The sequence below is a fragment of the Triturus cristatus genome, chromosome 1_2, assembly GCF_964204655.1.
Source record: "Triturus cristatus chromosome 1_2, aTriCri1.1, whole genome shotgun sequence".
NCBI lineage: Eukaryota > Metazoa > Chordata > Amphibia > Caudata > Salamandridae > Triturus > Triturus cristatus.
Genome location: NC_140580.1, coordinates 271630534 through 271649873, shown reverse-complemented (window position 1 = coordinate 271649873; position 19340 = coordinate 271630534). Strand labels below are relative to the sequence as shown.

The following is a 19340-nucleotide window of genomic DNA, read 5'->3' as shown; positions in this document are numbered from 1 at the left end:
AGTGAAGGCATGACAAGTGGTATGGGGCCAATTAGCACCCATCCAAAAGTGCAGGTGTGTGATTTAGATTTGCGTACATGAGTCCCGGGATGTGTGGAGTACCTATGTGTATAGTCTGCATGTGTCTGCCTGTTTGCGCCGTGAAGCCTATCACTGTCTTACTTTAACTACATGTGAACATGTTTCATTATGGTGCGTGCCTTTGAGAGCCTCACCTAATGTCTTTTTCATTGTGTTAGGAGAATGTGGGGATGCAGCTAGCCCTGGTATGATCTGGCCTGTGGTCTTCTAAGGTGGTCATCTCCTTGTTTACCGATACCTATCTATAAATAATCGGAAGGTTCAGTGGCACTGGGGTCCAGATGAGTAAGGGCACAACTGCATCCCAAATATAGCAAACGAGATGAGGGCTCGTTGTCTTTGCTTGCTATATGCCCCATGGTATCGCTTCTACGCCACCTCTTGTTTCTTCGCAACTAAACAAACAATTGAGTTTAGATCTCTGTACAAATAAAAAGTGTATACTATTGCAAAAAGGAGGTATCCTATTACCCCATAGACAAACCTTACGCCTGTGTGTCTCCTTGACAACGTATCCAGCAGTATTGTCAAACAAGGATTTGACAACAGAAGAATGCTGAGTTAAAGGGATAGGAGGTGTGGACAAATGCCTCTATCTTAGCACTTGTATTACGGTTCTGAGGTAAATCCAACAAGTTATATTTCAGGAATATCCATTCAGAGACACACTGACATTATTCACTGTACGGAAGTACTGCAGAGAGGCTAAAGGAGCATGAAATAAACCAAAACAAAAAGTGTCAAACACCATTTTAGGGCGCTTTAAAGCACAAATAAGAGATCAACAAGAGGGAACCTTTATAAACAAAAAGTGTGTAATCTGTGAACACAAATCTGATTTGGAAATATTGAAGGTGGGACTATGTCGTTATCAATATGGGGAATTATATTAGAGGCGTGCAACAGACAAGTGGGTTCTGGAACTGCTTTCAAATAAACTGAATATACAGAAAGAGTTTCTCTGCAAGGGTTTAATAATCTACATTGCGGCTTCTTTATTCATGAACAAAAACAAAGGACATGCTGTTCCCCCAACTGTCTACCAAGTGCTTTGGAAGAAGAAGCCTTCAAGGAAGTAAATACCGTGCATGCGTCCTCTCTGTGTGGCTGAACGTGCGTGCCTGGGCTGTACTTATTAACAGAACAGGCTCCACGTCCTTGGTCAAGTTAGTATACCAGTTCTCGTTTAGCTCACAGGGAAACAGCAAAGAGGAAGTGGGGAAAGAAACACTCCGCAAGTAACGAAAAACAAGAGCACACATACCTGCGACTGCCATCCCCTCCTTACAATCTTAGACTGGCCCTTCGATGTGGGAGCCCCACTCCAGGCGGCTTTGGCTTCTTCTCATGCCGTTCAAGGTGCGCGTCCCTTCCTTTGGTAATGTTCTGCTGGGTTAAAGAACACCCATTTGTGATCACGTTTCAGGCCCTCCTTGCCTATGTCCAGCTGTCTCCTTCCCGTGCCGAAATGTATCTCACACTCCCTTTGCAAAAGAAACGCCGGGTATCTTGCAATGGCCCGCCAGGTGTGGCCGGTCCAAGTTGTCACTTATTGCCACGGACGTCTCACGACAGTGGCGCTGGATAAACAAGGGTCCGGATAAGCAGAAGTCGGTACAAACAGGCGTCCGAAAGGGTGTTTGGTGACCAGGGACAGCCAGGGGCCCCCGAGCCTCCTTCCACAGCAGTGAATTATGGGTGAGACTGCTGGGCAGCACACACACAACAGCGGCGAGACGGTCTCCCTCCTCTCGTCATTTCCTCCCCATGCCCTCTCCGACACTCTCAGAATGAGCTCAGGGAGTCCGTGGCGTGACAAAGAGCACGGCGCACTTCCACTTTCTGCGGTCTTGGAATAGCTGTCATAGCGCCGCGCATTCCGCGCAGCCGGCACCGCAGCTCGCGCCAAACCGGTAATCACAAACTGGCCACATTCCGCGCAGGTTGCACCGGCTGCATCTGCAGGTACACAAGAAATCACTGTGACCTCCTACATGTATTCAACTCATACACAAAAACGCAACTTGATAGCGAGTCTCTAGTTACATTCTTTATGGCAGCATACGAAAAGTTTGCAAGTATTTTTAACGGTCTATAACCAGGTTCTTTCAGTAATATTTTAGTTATACAATAATATTACTTACAATAGGCGTTACCACGCTGTGCAGCCGAAGAGAACACATTCAAGTAGAATAAACAGGTAGATAAATAAGCAAAGCTCGTGGTCACAGTGGCTTCGAGTTAGCGGGCACTAAAACAATACAACACGCAGCAAAGTACACTTTCCAGCAGTTGGAAACCACTCTGAGTTGGATCGCCTGTGGCTGCAGGGATTTACGTCCCAGTGAAATGTGACTGACGCATGATCCGAGTAACTCAACCCACACTAGTCTTTACTTTTGCGCACAAAGCAAGCTCTGAATGGAAATAAACAATTAATTTCGCAATAATTCAATATTCAGCAGCTTTTGTGAAGAGAGAGACACACGTATCATCTCCAGCGTTATTATGCATCGACATAAAATCAAGCTATACATCTACACCTTCAAACCCCTTAAAGATACATCTATGTGCGTGAAACAAATATTAACTACACACGCTAATTGTATTTTCACAATCTCTATCTTAATATTAGCAATACAAAATTATAATACGAGCGCTGGCCGTGCTCACTTTATTACCAAAACACGAAGCAGGGATACCACGCCGCTAAATAACAGGTACACATTCCCTCGTTTGTCAGCTTGTGAACGATAAGTTTTTACCAGTCCAAGACTCCGAGCCCGCACTTGTAGGCAACAAGTAGCCCGTGAGGTGTCGTAGTGCGAGGCAGGGGGCGTGGAGCAGTGCACTTGCATTATTGGTCTTCGTTGCGTCACCCGTCCAGGAAACTGGCGCGCTGCCAGAGCTTAAACCGCCTGTAAACTGAACTGAATTCGTGTCATTTAAAATACAACCGTGGAGGAAAGCAAAAGAGTCACTAACACGGTCCACTTCTGTTAGACAGCCTAGCCGTGTCCAGAGACAGGCTTCATACACGTATTCGTTCGGTCGGTCTTCTTTTGTAGCTGCTGGTCCTACTGTATATAACTTTACTGCCTTGTTCCCCTTTTCGTTTCTTTCATTCCTGTAAAACCGAGGTTACGAAAGAGGAGATTCAAATCCCAAGGTGTCATTGGGTCTAATTGGACCCACTCGCCGTCTGATTGGGAGTTGGGACATAACTTAACATAGGTCCAGGCTCTAAAATAAAAGTGGCTCCGATTTAACAGAACGAGTAGTGAAAACAAGCATTGGCATAGCCAATAAGTCTCGCCTTTGGAACCTTATAAGGGTTTAGCCAGAGCTATTGGCTTTGCCAATGTATTTAAGCTATGCTGTAAAGCAGGATGGCTGCTGTGCAGCATGTTGAAAAGTTATTATAAAAAAAGTTATAAGTATTTTTGTTCTATTAAAAAAAGAATTAACATAAAAAATGTCTTCTAGTTTTCTTGTTCTTGCAATGCTTATTGAGAAGAAGTGGAATTAAAAGTATTATTTTTTCTAATATTACAAGTACTTTTCTTTACCTGTTGTTTGTAACTTCTGGTGTCACACTTTAGACATCTGTAAGACCAGTAACCTTTCTCATATGGTGGAAAAACATATTTTTAGTCTTCCATGGTACTCCCGGGGGGGATGGGGGGGGTTGTTCAGCTCACTGTTAAATCTCCTTGCATGTATGCAGTGGCGGCTGGTGGAATTTTAAACTGGTGAGGCGTATGCAGAACGAATCAACGTATGCAAGCGAGCGCAGTGAGCGAGCCCGACGGCAAGAAGGGGGGGGTTCGGGGGGGGGGGGGTTCCTCTCCCCGTGAAGACATTTTTTACAAATTGGCATCTTTTTGGTGCAATTTTCAGCACTATTTCTGTGATAAATGGACTAAAAATTCAGTTCTTCTAGGCATTCATAATGGCATCCAGCACAACTCTTACAAAATAGGTAACATCTTCAGACACATCTGTAAGATAAAAAGAAAAACACGCTCCAAATATTTTACTACAAAAAGGTGGGCGCTGCCGAATTCACATTTGAGAAAGCATGCATAGTTGATTATATTCTCAAATAGGAAGCATTGGTAGACTCGGGTAGTTGAATTACAGGAACTACGTGCACCTTTTGTAAACAGTTGTGTTACAAACACATTAATTTTATTTTTTGTTCGGCACGGGCAGATTACGTGATTTGCCCAGAATCACAGGATGCTGAGCGTCCCCCGAGACTCGAACCCAGTTCCCCAGCTTTGAGGTTGACCGCCTAGCCGTTAGGCCACATCCTCTCCCCAGTTAACAGCATTTTATTTTGGTTGAAAACTGAGGGACGTCCAAGTAACTCTACAACAGCTGCTTTTAAACAAACCCATACATTATTTCTAAGCACAGCATCCCACCCCATCCACCTCAGTGCCAAGTGCAGCTAAAAACCACAAGTAAGAAAAGGATATCTGTGACAAAAGCAGTAACCCCCTGAGCTATCACATTAAATAAATATCTGTGACATTATGGTTCTCATTCTTTGCAGCGGGCATATGACCCACCCCACCCTGCTCTTCTTTATAGTGAGTTTATTAAAAACTAACACTACACAATAACTCCAATTTCTCTCTATCATGTCTTTGACTGGCCGGTTGCCTCAGTCTGCCGCTTTGCTTCAACTGCAGTCAGTGGCATCACACTCACTGCAGACATGCTGCACTGCTGCTTAGAGTTGTGGTGTGCAGGAGTCACTTGCTGTTCAGGAGAGGACAGGACGGCATAGTGGTAGATGATGATGTTCTCTGCAGTAGTACCAGTCAGGGTGAGAGCTTGTGATGTGGCAAGCTGAGTTCAGAGCTGTGGTGCCCGTGTGCCTTTTAAACTTACTTAGACTCAGCGCCTGTTCTCACCGTGAGTGGACATAACCCCCAGGAATTCGAGGAGGTGAGGAGGACATGACTTGTCCTTAATTTATTTAATTCTGTCGGGTATGCACCGCCCAGGCGACAGCAGCAATTCATGGGGGCCCGTGCTCGCAGGAATTTGAAATGAAAACATCCTGCCTGCTGCCACACTGACTTGACCCTTTAACAGAGACGTTTTAATGCATGGGCAAAGTGGGCTCTGGCCCAGGGCCCCAGCCTTTCAGGGGGCCCCCTGACAAAGTCAGCTCCGTTCTCCAGAGTTTTGCCCTAATGACCTTGATTATTTCTCAAACGGATTGTTTTAAATACAGTTTTCCTTTAATTTATGTTTTATGTGCCTGATGTGTGATAGTCTAGTACAGCCATTTTGCTGAGAAATGTTGTGTTTATGTTTCATGCAGTATACAGAAAAAAAGTTTCTTTTAGATCAAAACAAGGCCTAACACATAAGAAATGGGACGGCGTCACAGAGATTATTTGCAGTAATATTGGTGTGCTGCTGCTGTGTTACAATATTGAAAACACACATACCTATCCCTGAATATTAGATGTAAACACATTTAGGGCCTTATTTATGAGAAGTGATGCATCGCTGTGTGAAAACAGGGATGCGTCACTTCTTATGAAGTATCTGTAGGCGCAAAAGTGATGCATTGCTGGGGTGTGTCTGAAAATAGACGCAAGTCCAGCAATGTGTCCTTTCTCATGGGGCAAGCCCCATGTGAAAGGGCCTGCATCAGTCTTACACCTGCTGTGAGGCAGGTGTTAGATATTGACGCAATGGCCTCCTAGAAGTGGCGCACTGAGTTCTCATAGATTTCAATGTGCCACTTCTACGAGGCTTTTTGCGGGGGAACACCCACCCTGCATACATTATACCTGGCACAGGTATAATGTGGTGCAGGGCTTTACAAAGTGACGCATCTGCCTAGATGGGTCACTTTGTAAATAGGGCGCAACATGGCACATTTTTAGGTCTCGCCTGACCCAGCGCATGCGCTGGTCTGGCGAGACATTTTGTGAGGGCTCCAAAAAGTGCTACCAGGCCAGCCTAGAGCTACAGTGCATGTGCGCGAGCGCGCGCTTCGCGCTTCGCGCTTTACCGAGATTACTTTCACTTCTGCGGCCGCACAGCCGCTTTGATGTTTGATCGCGATCACCTTCGCGGCCGCTTTGATGTTCTCTGTGAGGCTTCAATAGATTGCAGCAGTTAAAACAAGCATTGGCATAGCCAATAGGTCTCGCTTTTGGGACCTTATAATTGTTTAGTTATGCAACTGTTGCATGGCTAAACCCTTATAAGATCCCAAAAGCGAGACCTATTGGCTAAGCCAATGCTTGTTTTCACTGCCGGTGCGTCACAAAAAGTGACGCACCGGCGGCATAAAAGTGAAACAAGGCCTCATAAATAAGGCCCTTAGAATTTGGACGAGTGTTCCTTTGCACTGTCAGGGACCTAATGAAATTAAATGAAATAATGTATTTAATAAAGCACGCAGCCACTCAGACTAGAGTGTCTTAGCACATGACAGCGGGAGGAAAACATGCGTAAAAGACCCATCAGTTATTAAAAAGCCAGGTTTTTAAGTTCTTCCTGAAAGAGAGTAGGTCTGTGGTTAGTCTCAGAGACTCAGAGAGTCTATTCCACAATTTTGCGCCTAGAAAGCAGAGGGATCTGCCTCCAGTGCGGGCACGGCATATATTAGGCACGATGGCCAGGTAGGCATTGGAAGATCTTAGGAGTCTAGATGTTGTGCAGTGATTAACTCGCTTATTTAGGTAGCCGGCTCCTAAGCTGTGGAAAGCTTTAAAGAAGATGGTCATCGCTTTGAAGTTGATCCGTTCTTTTATGCGGAGCCAGTGTAGAGACTTAAGAATAGGGTTCATACTAGATCTGGGTTTAGGTCTTAGGATGGCTCTGGTCACGTTTTTTACTACTTGTAGGCGCTGGATAAGGGCTTTGGGAGGACCGAGGTACAAGCTGTTGACATAGTCAAGCTTTGATGTCACCAGAGCCTGCACCACGATCTTTCTACTTTCATGCGGTAACAGTGGCAGGAATTTTATTAGCATCCGGAGTATGCCAAAGCAAGCTTCAGTTAGATTTTGGATTGGAAAGCGCATGGAGAGTGTCTTGTCTATGACAATTCCTACGTTTTTGACTTTCTCCTTTTCCGGGGGCGGGGGGGGGGGGGGCAGCAGATATTTTGGCCACCAAGAGCTCCAGTCGGGCATTTCTGGATTTCTTCAGTTTTGTCAGGATTGCACTTCAGCTGATTGATCTTAAGCCAGTTAAAAACCTTTGTGAGGCAAGACCTAATCATTGCACTGTCAAAGTCGGTTCCTTTTTCACATGTAAAAATCAGCTGAGTGTCATCAGTATAGGAACCAATTGTGACGCTCTCTTCCTCTACCAGAAATGCAAGGGGGGATAGATATATATTAAAAAGGGTAGGACTGAGAATGGAGCCCTGAGTGACACCTACATTCATGGCCGGAACCGGGGATGAGAAAGGTGGGAGCCAGATGTCCTGTGATCTATTTGCCAAGAAGGATGACATCCATGTTAAGGCGCCCTCCCAGGTCGATGTTAGCAAGTCTCTCCAGGAGCCTCTCATGTGGGACCGTATCGAAGGCCGCCGACAGATCGAGCCCTATCAGAACAGCCTTGCCTACCTGGTCCAGCTTACCCTTGAGAAATTCAATCACATCCAGGAGAGCGGACTCCGTACTGTAGTTAGCCCTAAAACCGTATTGGGACTCATGAAGGAGCTTCCCATCATCAATGTGTTTTTGGAGGGCCTTGTTTACATGCTTTTCTAAAACTTTGGAGAGGGCAGGAAGATTGGCCTGTAGTTGGCAGGGTCCGTCAGTTTGGCGTTAGCCTTTTTCATCAGTGGAAGAATCTTAGCATTCTTCCATAATTTCGGCATGGTGCCTGAGGAGAGGGAAGCATTAAAGAGCTGGTTTACCGTGGGGTTTATGGTTGGAGCTAATAGGTTCAGGATATTCGCTGGACATGGGTCGGTAGGAGAGCCAGACTTAATAGTTTGGAGAAGGGTCAGTGACTCTTCAAGCTAAAACTCAGGGAAAACTAGTAAAGATGGAGGACCAAGAGGTGAAATTTGCTATTGGAACTAAGGTAGAAGGTCAGTTCTTCCTCTGGAATGTTACTGAAGGCTTGTTGGATCACGGAGATCTTTTTGTGGAAGAATTGAGCTATTTGCTTAGACCATTCTTCCGTACATGGCCCTTCCTTTGTGCCTGCTTTCGGGACGGTAAAGGATTTAACTATGCTAAAGATTTCCTTACTCTTATTTTGGGCATTTTCTATTTTTTTTTTTTTTTTTTTTTTTAAAACCTTTATTGACATTTCAACCAAAGACAAGTATGGGCCTACAACCCCCGGGGCCGGCCGCTAAGCAGTTAGAGTAACAGCAAGCACATTTTAATCACATGCAGCACCTCGGGGAGCAGATTCTCCATGCTAGTATACTCTTGTCCACTGAACAGCCCAAGTGGGAAACCAGGATATAAAAGGTTTTCATTTTATAATAAAGGATAGAAGGATCAGGTGCCAAACAAGTTCCCAGCAGCGAAAAATGGCAGGCAGAATAGTGAACGTCAACAATAAACAGCAATCTATCAAGTCAATGGCGCTGAAACAGGAGGTTCAGGATGTGGAGGAATATCACGAGCCGTTTGCGCCTGCAGTCCCCTGCCGTAAGACCCAGAAAATACCACGGAAATTGAGGCACAGATGAAAAAGCAGTGATTGACAACGAAGGAAACCTACCGTACTGACCCCAGAAAAGAAAGACAAAGAAGGATAAGAGAAGAAAAAGGAGGCCATAGAAACAAAGTAAAAAACTAAAAAAAAAACAAACAAAAAAAAAAAAAAAATCCCCTCCCCCAGCCCCCCACCCTGCACCTCTGCAGATGACTACCGCCCCCCCCCCAGCAGTGTGCCTGTCGCCCCAGAACCAGACCCGAAATATAGAAGAAACAGAGAAAAAGGAGAAAGAAAGGAAACCCCACCTAACGGGGAAAGGGAGAGAGTATTAATAAACTGGAGGAGGGCCTTCAAACATGCCCCCGGCTTCTCCCTCCCGCACAATGTATTCCTCCCCAAAGCAAACAGTAAACAACAAAAAATCGACCATGTCAAAGAGAAATGGGGAGCATTATTCACCCACTACACTATTAGTTATGCCGTGAGAGCACGCAACCCCCGAGCCCGCCCGCCTATTAAATGACAACCTCTGAAGGATCAGCCTTATCCTTGGCCACTCTTTGCGAATCCACCAATGCATACCCATCGACCCATTGTCATGTCCAATGTTACGAGGAAGAGGAGCGTCCGAAAAAGACCAGGAAGCGACACACACATGTAGGGTGGACGTCTCTGAATACCAACACAGTCATCATCATGGAGGATCATCTTTCCCAGTACTGCCCCAGGACATGCGCCGCACACAAGGTCCAGGAAGGAGGAATCAGCCAGAGCAGGCGACCGTTGCGTGAATATTGCCTGGGTCGCCGGAGGCCGCGCGTGGGACAAAGTCACAACCTTCTGCTCAAATCTAAAACCTCCGGAACCGACCAAACCCACGGCCAGCCGACCACACGCTGCCACATTGTCCGAAGTTTCCAGCTTTCCCTTATTCACAGAGGCAGCCACGACACTTTCCTCCTGTGTGAAGTGAAACAAATCCTTGTGTACCTGGGGACAGGCAGATCGCAACTGTTCCGACGCTGACCCAATACCATCAAGCTTTCTCCCCAATACCCGGGCGCCGTGAACCAGGGTGGAATGGAGGGCACCGAGAACTTCGAGAAGGTCACCGTACCCCAGCACAGCCCCCTGCGCCCGCTCCGCTACGCTCCTCTTAGCCACACACTCCCAATCTTGCTGAGACCCAGTGTAGAGGATGATAGACTCCATCCTATCAAGATGGCCGCAGGGTAGTTCCACCCCAGATTGGGACCGGGACTCAGGCACAAGCGCATCAAGTTCCATGTCACTGCAAACAGGGTTCCGGGGGCAGGCAAAATATGTATCCAGTGTGGGATCACAGGTTACAATCATCCTCCCCCTGGACCAGTGCCCGCGAAAACCCGGGAGCAGCCCGCGTAAATCGGGACGAGTTACAGGCCGCGTCCGAGCAGTTCACTGGCGAGGGCTCAGGCAATCACCGAAGAATCCTGGAATTGCCACCTCGGGCATGCGCTCGTTCCGCTACGCTCAGTGGTAGGAACGACCACAGCGAAATTCAGGCCAATATTCGCGCCGCTCCGGTATTCCGACTCCACCCAGTCACCAATGGCCGCTGTTGTTGAACTGTCGCCCGGCCATGTTGTCCACCCGAGGTCCCGGTTCCAGGGTTGGACAGGCCGCAAACTTCAAATGTACATTTCTCCGGCGGTACCGCCGCCAGAAACTTCAGAATCACACGATCGGTTGCCGCTCTCAACCACCAACACGGGCATGTAGCGCAGGCTAAGGATCTCATGCAGGATATCTGTGCGGGATGTGGAGGTTCACGGAGCCGGGAGCCTACGCTGCCGTCCCAGTCGCCATCTTGGCTCCTCCTCCTCTTCTATTTTGGTTTTAAAGAAGTTTTTCTTGGTTGCCTTCACAAGAATGTAATGAGCTTTTAAGGTATCTTTATACACCTTCCTGTCCTCAGGTAGATAGGAGTTACACCATTTCCGTTCCATTTTTCTACAATTTCTTTTGCTACATCTGAGGGAACCGTTAAACCATGGAGCTGGTGAGGTCGGCCTCTTTGAGGAGCGGGAAACAACCAGTACCACTGTACCAATGTTGGTAAGGAGCCATGACTCTATTGAGAGGGTGTCTGAGTCGGGGCAGCCAGACAGCTCCGGTGAGGAACAACCGAGGGCATCTGCTAACATCGGGATGGATATTTTATGGAACGTCCTGTAATTAGGGACCCTCTGCCCTGTGTTAGCCCGAGGGGCTGTGGCAGAGTTGGGAATGACACATTTTAATAGGAGGTGGTCAGATCAGGTAATGGGAAGAGGTAGGCTTGCTTATATGTCAAAGTTGTGAAAGATTTGGTCTAGGGTATGGCCCTTCTCATGGGTGGCCGAAGAAATAGATGGAAACATGTTGCAGGCCTGCAGCGTCCTAAACAAGGAAATTGTTTGAGGGTCTTTTCCATTGTCCATATACATAATTAAATCTCCCAGAATAAGGCAGTTGTTGTATTTTAAGGCCAGGGAGGTGGTGGCTGTATTAAGTGTAGTAATAACATTTCCAATTGCACCGAGAGGTCTATAAATCATAAAAACAGCTATGCTATGATGGTGGGATAAGGTACAGCAGAAGCCTAAGGACTCTGCACCCTCAATGTTTTCCATTGGTATGGGAGAGCAGTTTAGTTTTTAATTGTAAATTATGGTGACACCGCCCCCCTTCCGACTTTGTCGGTCTCTCCTAAGGGTTATATAACCCGTAGGGATGGCCAAAGTGATAGTAGGGTTGGAGGCTACAGACAGCCAGGTCTCAGTGAGAAATAAAAGATCAGGCTGTTCGTCTAAAAGTAGGTCATAAATGTGTGGTTCATGCATTTGCATAGAACGACAATTTAAAAGGGTGGCCTGTAAGTCCTCTGTTTTCTTATTGTTTTTACACTTATTGTTGCATGGGAGGATCTTGGGTGCGAGTTTCCTGGGCTGGAGGAGAGACCAGTTGCACTTATTAAATCGAAAGTCTACCTCCAAGCTCGGATCAGCGGCTGTACACTGACATAAAGGTAGCCACCTAAGGCTAAGTGGTTTTTCCCTATTGTAATGTAGTGGAAGAAACTCACCGGAGGGGAACTGGGTAGCATGGTCAGAGCCAGACGCCTCCGGAATGCTGAAGGGCGCAGAGGGCCTTGCCTTTGGCACACCAGCGGCGCGCCGAAGGCACACGTCCGTTTGCATCGGGAATATATAGGCTAATGCCTTTGATGAAACTGGACCGCTAACGCAGCTGAGGAAGCGGAAACTGCTAGGGCGGAAGGGAGGAGCCCGATAGTAGCCCCAGCCCTCCGCACAATCGGCGTATCAGCCACGACGGACCAGGACTGGAGAAAAAGCGAGATGCGAATCGGAGCAGCTAAGGAGGTGCAGGCAAGCAGAATCAAGTAAAGTGCAAGTGCGCGTAGGTAGAGGAAATTGTTAAACAGCACAGAGTAATTCAGCCACAATATACAATTTAAAAAGTATTAAAAACCTAGTAGCAGGGCAGGAAACACTAAATACTACTGTTGTCAGCTGCAAGCGTCTGTTTGCATCAGGAATATATAGGCTAATGCCTATGTTGCAAACTGGATCGCTAATGCAGCTGAGGAAGCGGAAACTGCGTGGGAAACAGGGGCTCAAATTGGATCATAAACTCAAAGCTGTTCTGAACAGGGGCCCCCAAAATATGTTTGGCCCAGGGCCCCCAAAATCCTTAAGATGTCCCTGCCCTTTAATTAGAGTCTCTAGCCAGCTAGAATTGTTGCTGCAGCCGAGCACTAAACTTGAATAACCAGTACACTGAAACCAAGAAAATGTCACACATAAACAATCTGAACCCTTGGTAGCTATGTCTTTTTTAGCATCTTTTGTGGTGATACACTAAGCAGTGATCGATGGGTGAATTTGGACCTGCATCCTTTGCCAGCACATTTCTCAGTAACAAACTCCTCTGTGCCCCATTTTTGATCAGAGCCCCTTCATGCTCGCCGCACACCCTGCCAAATCAATCAGTCCCTGCCAGCCACAAACTGCAATGTCCACTACGCCAAAGCAAAACCTACTGGCAGCATGCCACTCTCTCATCAGCACAGATACGTGTCACCAGGCAGGTCACTCCCCCCTTCCGCCACGCAGCAACCTGTGGGTTGACCCTCCGTAGCAGCTTTTGCTGCCTGACTGCTCGCTCCCTTTTTTATTCTGTACCCCTGCGCTTTGCTTTCTGTGCCACTTTGTTTTTTTCATTCTGTGCCCCTGTGTTTTGCTTTCTGTACACCTGTGCTCTGTTGTCCCTCTCCCGCCGTCTTTTCCCGCCGTTTTTTCCCCAGGTTTTCCCTGGGTTTCCCCCGCCGCTGAGCCCCTGCGGCCCCGCCCCCTTCACTCCCATTGGCCGCCCCGCTCCCACCTCCCAGCTGCTCCTCCCTCCCTCTGCCCTCATATGGAGGCTGCGAAGCGGTGGTAGAGAGCGACCTTTGACCCCGTCACCAGGCAGGTCGCTCCCCCCATCCACCACACAGCCATCTGTGGGTTGAACCTCCGTTGCCGCTTTTGCCGCCTGACTGCTCGCTCCCTTTTATTATTCTGTACCCCTGCGCTTGGCTTTCTGTGCCACTTTGTTTTTTTCATTCTGTGCCCCTGTGTTTTGCTTTCTGTACCCCTGTGCTCTGTTGTCCCTCTCCCGCCGTCTTTTCCCGCCGTTTTTTTCCCCAGGTTTTCCCTCGCCGCTGAGCCCCTGCAGCCCCGCCCCCTTCACTCCCATTGGCCGCCCAGCTCCCACCTCCCAGCTGCTCCTCCCTCCCTCTGTCCTCATATGGAGGCCGCGAAGCGGCCGCGCAGCAAAAGCGCCGCTGGCGCGCCGAATGCGCGCCTAAGGCAAGCCCGTCTGCGCCTGGACCGCACCCAGCGCCAGAACCCCTGGACCCCACACTCCCCGCAACACCAGACTGCACTACGACGCAAGCACCCTCCACGCACTCAACACCAGGCGAGACCACCCCTGCTACCGGGCCACCCCGAAACGCACCCAGGGGCCTTTCACCTGCCGGAACTGCAGATTCACCAGCATCCAACCCTCCACACCACCAGCCAGAGAACCCAACCACCTCCGCTGCATTCTCCTCAACACCCGCTCCGCTCGCAAGCACGCCATCGAACTCTGGGACCTCCTAGACTCCACCGCCCCCGACGTCGCCTTCCTGACGGAGACCTGGCTGAACGCCACCTCAGCACCAGACATCGCCATAGCCATCCCACAGGGCTACAAGATCTCCCGCAGAGATCGCACCAACGGAGTGAGAGGAGGAATCGCCATCATCCACAAAGACTCCATCAAAATCTCGACCAACACCGATGACACCCGCACCACCGCCGAGCACATGCACTTCCAGATCCACACCGACCCCAACACCACCCTCAGAGGAACTCTCATCTACAGACCTCCCGGAACCCGCCCACAGTTCAGTGACACCATCGTCGACCTCATCAGCACCCAGGCCCTTGCTTCGACGGACTACATCCTCCTCGGGGACCTGAACTTCCACCTCGAGAACAACAACGACGCCAACTCCACCGCCCTGATCGACAACCTCGCCAACCTCGGACTCAAACAGCTCGTAACGACACCTACCCACGCCGCTGGACACACGCTCGACCCCATCTTCTCCGCAAGCCCCCACGTCTCCTTCAACCACACCCCCGAACCTCACTGGACCGACCACAGATGCGTCCACTTCACCTTCAGAAAACCCACCACACACCACCGCATCCAACAGCTACTACGCCGCTGCTGGGGCAAGGTCACCGAGGACCAACTGACTACCGCCCTCGCCCTGAGACCACCCACCGACCCAGACACCGCCGCGACCAACCTCACACAGTGGATCAACGACTGCGCCAACACCCTCGCCCCTCTCAAGACCTCTACAACCAACCACATCAACAAGAAAGCCGCCTGGTTCACCGAGGACCTCCGGATCTCCAAGCACACCTGTCGGAAGCTGGAGAAGAAATGGCTCCACGACCGAACACCAGACAACCACACAGCCCTCAAGAGCGCCACCCGCAGGCACCACCAACTCATCAGGACCGCCAAGAAGACGGCCTTCAAGGACCGCCTAGACAACAACGCACACAACACCAAAGAGCTCTTCAGCATCGTGAAAGAACTCTCCAACCCCAGCTCCAACACCAACGACATCCCGCCATCTCAAGACCTGTGCGACTCCCTGGCCACTTTCTTCCACCGCAAGATCACCGACATCCACGACAGCTTCAACTCCGACCCCCCCGCACCCACCACCGAGTGCACCACCCCTGCGACTACCACTCGCACCAGTCGCCTGACCGTCTGGTCCAGCGTCAGCGACGAAGACACCATCAAAACCATGAACTCCATCCACTCCAGATCCCCATCAGACCCCTGCCCTCACCACGTCTTCAACAAAGCCAGGGCAACCATCGCGCCCCACCTCCGGAAAACAATCAACTGTTCCTTCGAGACAGCAACCTTTCCAGAAAGCTGGAAGCACGCCGAGATCAACGCCCTTCTGAAGAAGCCCAAGGCGGACCCCAAGGACCTCAAGAACTTCCGGCCCATCTCCCTGCTCCCTTTCCCGGCAAAAGTGACCGAGAAGATTGTCAACAAACAGCTGACCCGCTACCTCGAAGTTAACAATATCCTGGACCCTTCCCAATCCGGTTTTCGCAGCAACCACAGCACCGAGACCGCCCTCATCGCCGCCACTGACGACATCCGGACCCTGATGGGCAAAGGAGAAACAGCCGCCCTCATCCTCCTGGACCTATCAGCAGCCTTTGACATGGTCTGCCACCGCACCCTATCAGCACGTCTCCATGACGCCGGTATCCAAGAGAAGGCCCTGGCCTGGACCACATCCTTCCTCTCCGGCAGAACCCAGAGCGTCTGCCTCCCACCCTTCCGCTCCGAAACCACCGAGATCATCTGCGGCGTCCCACAGGGATCCTCCCTCAGCCCGACGCTGTTCAATATCTACATGGCCCACCTCGCCCACGTCGCATGACATCACAACCTCAACATCATCTCCTACGCCGACGACACCCAGCTGATCATATCCCTCACCGAAGCTCTCCACACTGCCGAAGCTAACCTCCACAGAGGAATGAAGGCCGTAGCCAACTGGATGAAGGACAGCAGACTGAAGCTGAACTCAGAAAAGACGGAGGTCCTCATTCTCGGACCCACCCCATCAGCCTGGGACGACTCTTGGTGGCCCACGTCACTAGGCAAAGCCCCGGAACCCACGGACCACGCACGCAACCTGGGGGTCATCCTCGACTCCACTCTCTCCATGACCAGGCAAGTCAACGCCGTCTCTGCGTCCTGCTTCAACACCCTCCGTATGCTCCGCAGGATCTTCAAATGGATCCCCCTCGACACGAGAAAAACCGTTACCCAGGCCCTCATCACCAACAGACTCGACTACGGGAACGCCCTCTACTCAGGAACTACAAACAAGCTCCTGAGACGACTCCAACGCATCCAGAACGCCTCGGCCCGACTCATCCTCGACGTCCCCCGCCGCAGCCACATCACACTCCACCTGAGAGGCCTGCACTGGCTCCCCGTCAACAAAAGGATCACCTTCAAGCTCCTGATCCACGCACACAAAGCACTGCACAACACCGGACCCACCTACCTCAACAACCGACTCAGCTTCCACACCCCCACCCGAAGCCTCCGCTCAGCCAACCTCGCCCTCGCCACAGTCCCCCGCATCCGAAAAACCACTGCCGGCGGCAGATCCTTCTCCTACCTCGCCACCAAGACCTGGAACACTCTCCCCACAATCCTACGACAGACCCAGGACCTGCTGGCCTTCAGAAGACTCCTCAAGACCTGGCTCTTCGACCAGTAGCACCCCCCCTCCCCAGCGCCTTGAGACCCTCTCGGGTATGTAGCGCGCTTTACAAATGCAGTGATTGATTGATTGATTGATCTAGGCCTGTTCAACATAGGCAGATGGCAATCCATTAGCTCTTATTTTCCTGTCACTAACAGCCCAAACCATCTCCCAAGCATTTTATACTGCATAACTAACTAAACAGTGCCACAATAGCATACAGCTAGAACCCTCAAGACCAAACAACCTTGCTGCCGAGCATTTACTTCCAGGTGCAGCCGAATTCCATGTGGTACTAGTCAGCCCACAGCTCTAAAAAGCCTTCTTAGTGGCAGTCTTAGGCCAGAGAACAGCTAACAGGCCAATACCACACATGCACCGCATACAACATGTCTCCTCTGACCCTAAACTAGAAAAGAGAAAGTAAACACAGCATATTGCCCCACAGGCAGCGAAGACAAATTTTCTTGGCTGGGCTGAAGTGAGGCTGATCTATCTCGCTGTTCTTTCTGTGAGGTTTTTTTAATTCCTTTAAAAGCATCAGTGAAAGACGCCAATGGTGTTTGAAAGCTGAAACTGCGAGGCTGCGCCATGCAGGGCTGGCTGCCTCGTGTGCGTGGGAAGCTGAAACCTCCGGGAAACTCGCGTCCTAATCGGCAGAGCAGGGAGAGCGAGCCCCGGATCCAGTACAACGTACAGCCCTGGTGACATAAGCACAACCCGCCACTGGCTCGCCTGCTACATAATGTAGAGGTGCACTGCGTGAAAGCGGTGCCATGGACCCTAGTGCAAGCAGGGGTGGGATCCCTCACCCCATTCTGGGTGGTAACATGAGCCTTAATTAAACACGCACAGAATAAGGAGATAGCGTAACTGAAAAGCATAAAATACACAAACGAATAAACAATTACCAAATGAAAAGCGTGTTCTCCTCCACGGGCACCCCCAGTGCGTGGGCTCGTTTCGGCGCGCGACGGCAGGTAATGTCTCTCAGCCAAGGGTCGCCCTGCATCAAGAGTGAAACGGTTAACGGAGCCGACACACGGCACTTCTGCAATCCATCGGCAGGCGTGGCCCGAGGCTTTTTTTTTTTACACCACACTTTCTTCTCACCTTGGACGCCACGCCATGTGTGATCTCTGCTTCCTCTATGTAGTGGTTTCCACGACATGCTATCCTTCGGCAAACTGATTTATGCAGCTGTAGCATTAACCCACTTAGGTATGTTTGGCGAAATGTGCGAGTGAGCGATTAAGCGCGCAAAATTATTAATGATTACTCTTGTGCATACAAAGTTAGAGTACAGTGTTCAAGAAAAGAATTTTCGATTAGTAATGATAATGGAAGCTAAATCTCAAAAATTGTGTTGGGTACTGCCATGCGCGCCGCTGCTCGCTCCGGCAAGCAAAACGCTGTGGGAGTGAACATTTGCCAAAAAGGTGGGATATGCGCCCGCTTTTACCCATTTGCAGCCTCCTATTTCAAATTGACACAGGCAACAGCCAACCAAATGCGTGGGGGGAGTCAGACCCACACAGAAAAGTTTTGAGTGATTACAAGAAGCCTCGCAGCGCATACGCACTGGCTCAGGCTCGACCTAAAAAGTGGCTCACATTTTCAAATCGCGGCAACTCTGAACTTTTTAACACATGACATATGTATTGTCTTGAGGGGTGTGTGATTGCATACATCTGTGCTTGCTGCAGGCAATATTTGAGGTAAAAGGGAACTTGAGCAGTGAAATTCACTATGTCAGTCCCATAACAAAAAGATAAAAACATTGACACCTCGTTCTGTCCTCGTCATACTATCAACTCAAGAGTTGGGCTTGAAGTTCTAAAGTTATCTGCCACACAAAAATAGTAAGTAAAGGTAGTGAGTGAGAGCATGGTCTAAGGCTATATGCCACTGGGCAACAACACTGTATGCATAGCGCTACTCAGGGCTTTAAGTGGGGCGGTTCCCTCTGGGACTCAGACCCGGAAGTAATTAGAAACGGACATTGAAACGGGTCCCTTTGGGGCCATATATCCATGACAGGAAAAATCACTGATGGATCTTACTTTTTCAAAAACATTTTTTATTTAGAACTTGCTCAGTGTGGTACACTACAAGATGGCACATATGGGAACAATACACAATGTAGCATCATACAGCCATCAACACATCTTAGATGGACATTATATTGAACCTATACAAGGTGTCAGTATTTCTAGCTCAGGAGCATCACGGAAGAGATATATAGTTCCACAACAACATAATAAGCAGACAGTGCATTAAATCCAGAAATAAACCACCCAAAGAAAAAGATAATAACTAACAACTGTGGCAGCAGCAGATAGGTAAGGATATGTACGTCCACTGCAGTCGGGCCAGAGAGAAGAAAAGAACTGGATCACGGCTCTGGGTGTCTCAAGGGGGACCAGTCACCTCCCCTAGAAAGGGGCGATGGGAGGGTGGGGGGGTCACAGAGGGTCAGGCAATGTAGAGCCCAACCCGTCAATAGGTGGCCGCCACTTATTGAGGATCCAGTAGGCGTAGCGGAAGCTCCTCAGCAATGGCGGAGGAGTATCGCCCCACTGTCTGGCTCAGAACCAGCAATTGTAAAAAAACAATGTTTTTGCATTGTTTTATTTTGCATTTGCCGGCTCTTAGCCAGCGCTGTAGGGAGGGGCAGGCCGAGGCA

General features: G+C 49.6%; 1 protein-coding gene across 7 annotated transcripts in view; it reads right to left on the bottom strand.

Annotated features, from left to right (window-relative positions):
* The window catches only part of PIK3AP1 (phosphoinositide-3-kinase adaptor protein 1), a 1621635-nt gene extending 1603911 nt beyond the window's left edge, over positions 1-17724 (bottom strand). For 2 of the 7 annotated variants that reach the window (XM_085603660.1, XM_085603664.1), the window contains exons 1-2: positions 2763-2912; positions 1346-2040 (exon numbers count right to left, since the gene is read on the bottom strand). In XM_085603660.1, the coding sequence (XP_085459786.1) occupies positions 1346-1358 (13 nt within the window). In that variant the 5' untranslated portion in view covers positions 1359-2040; positions 2763-2912. Of the gene's footprint in view, positions 1-1345; positions 2041-2225; positions 2311-2754; positions 2913-17565 lie in introns of those variants that run through there. The other 5 variants (XM_085603661.1, XM_085603667.1, XM_085603662.1 and 2 more) reach the window with 5 other exon arrangements.
* Positions 17725-19340: the final 1616 nt, after the last annotated feature.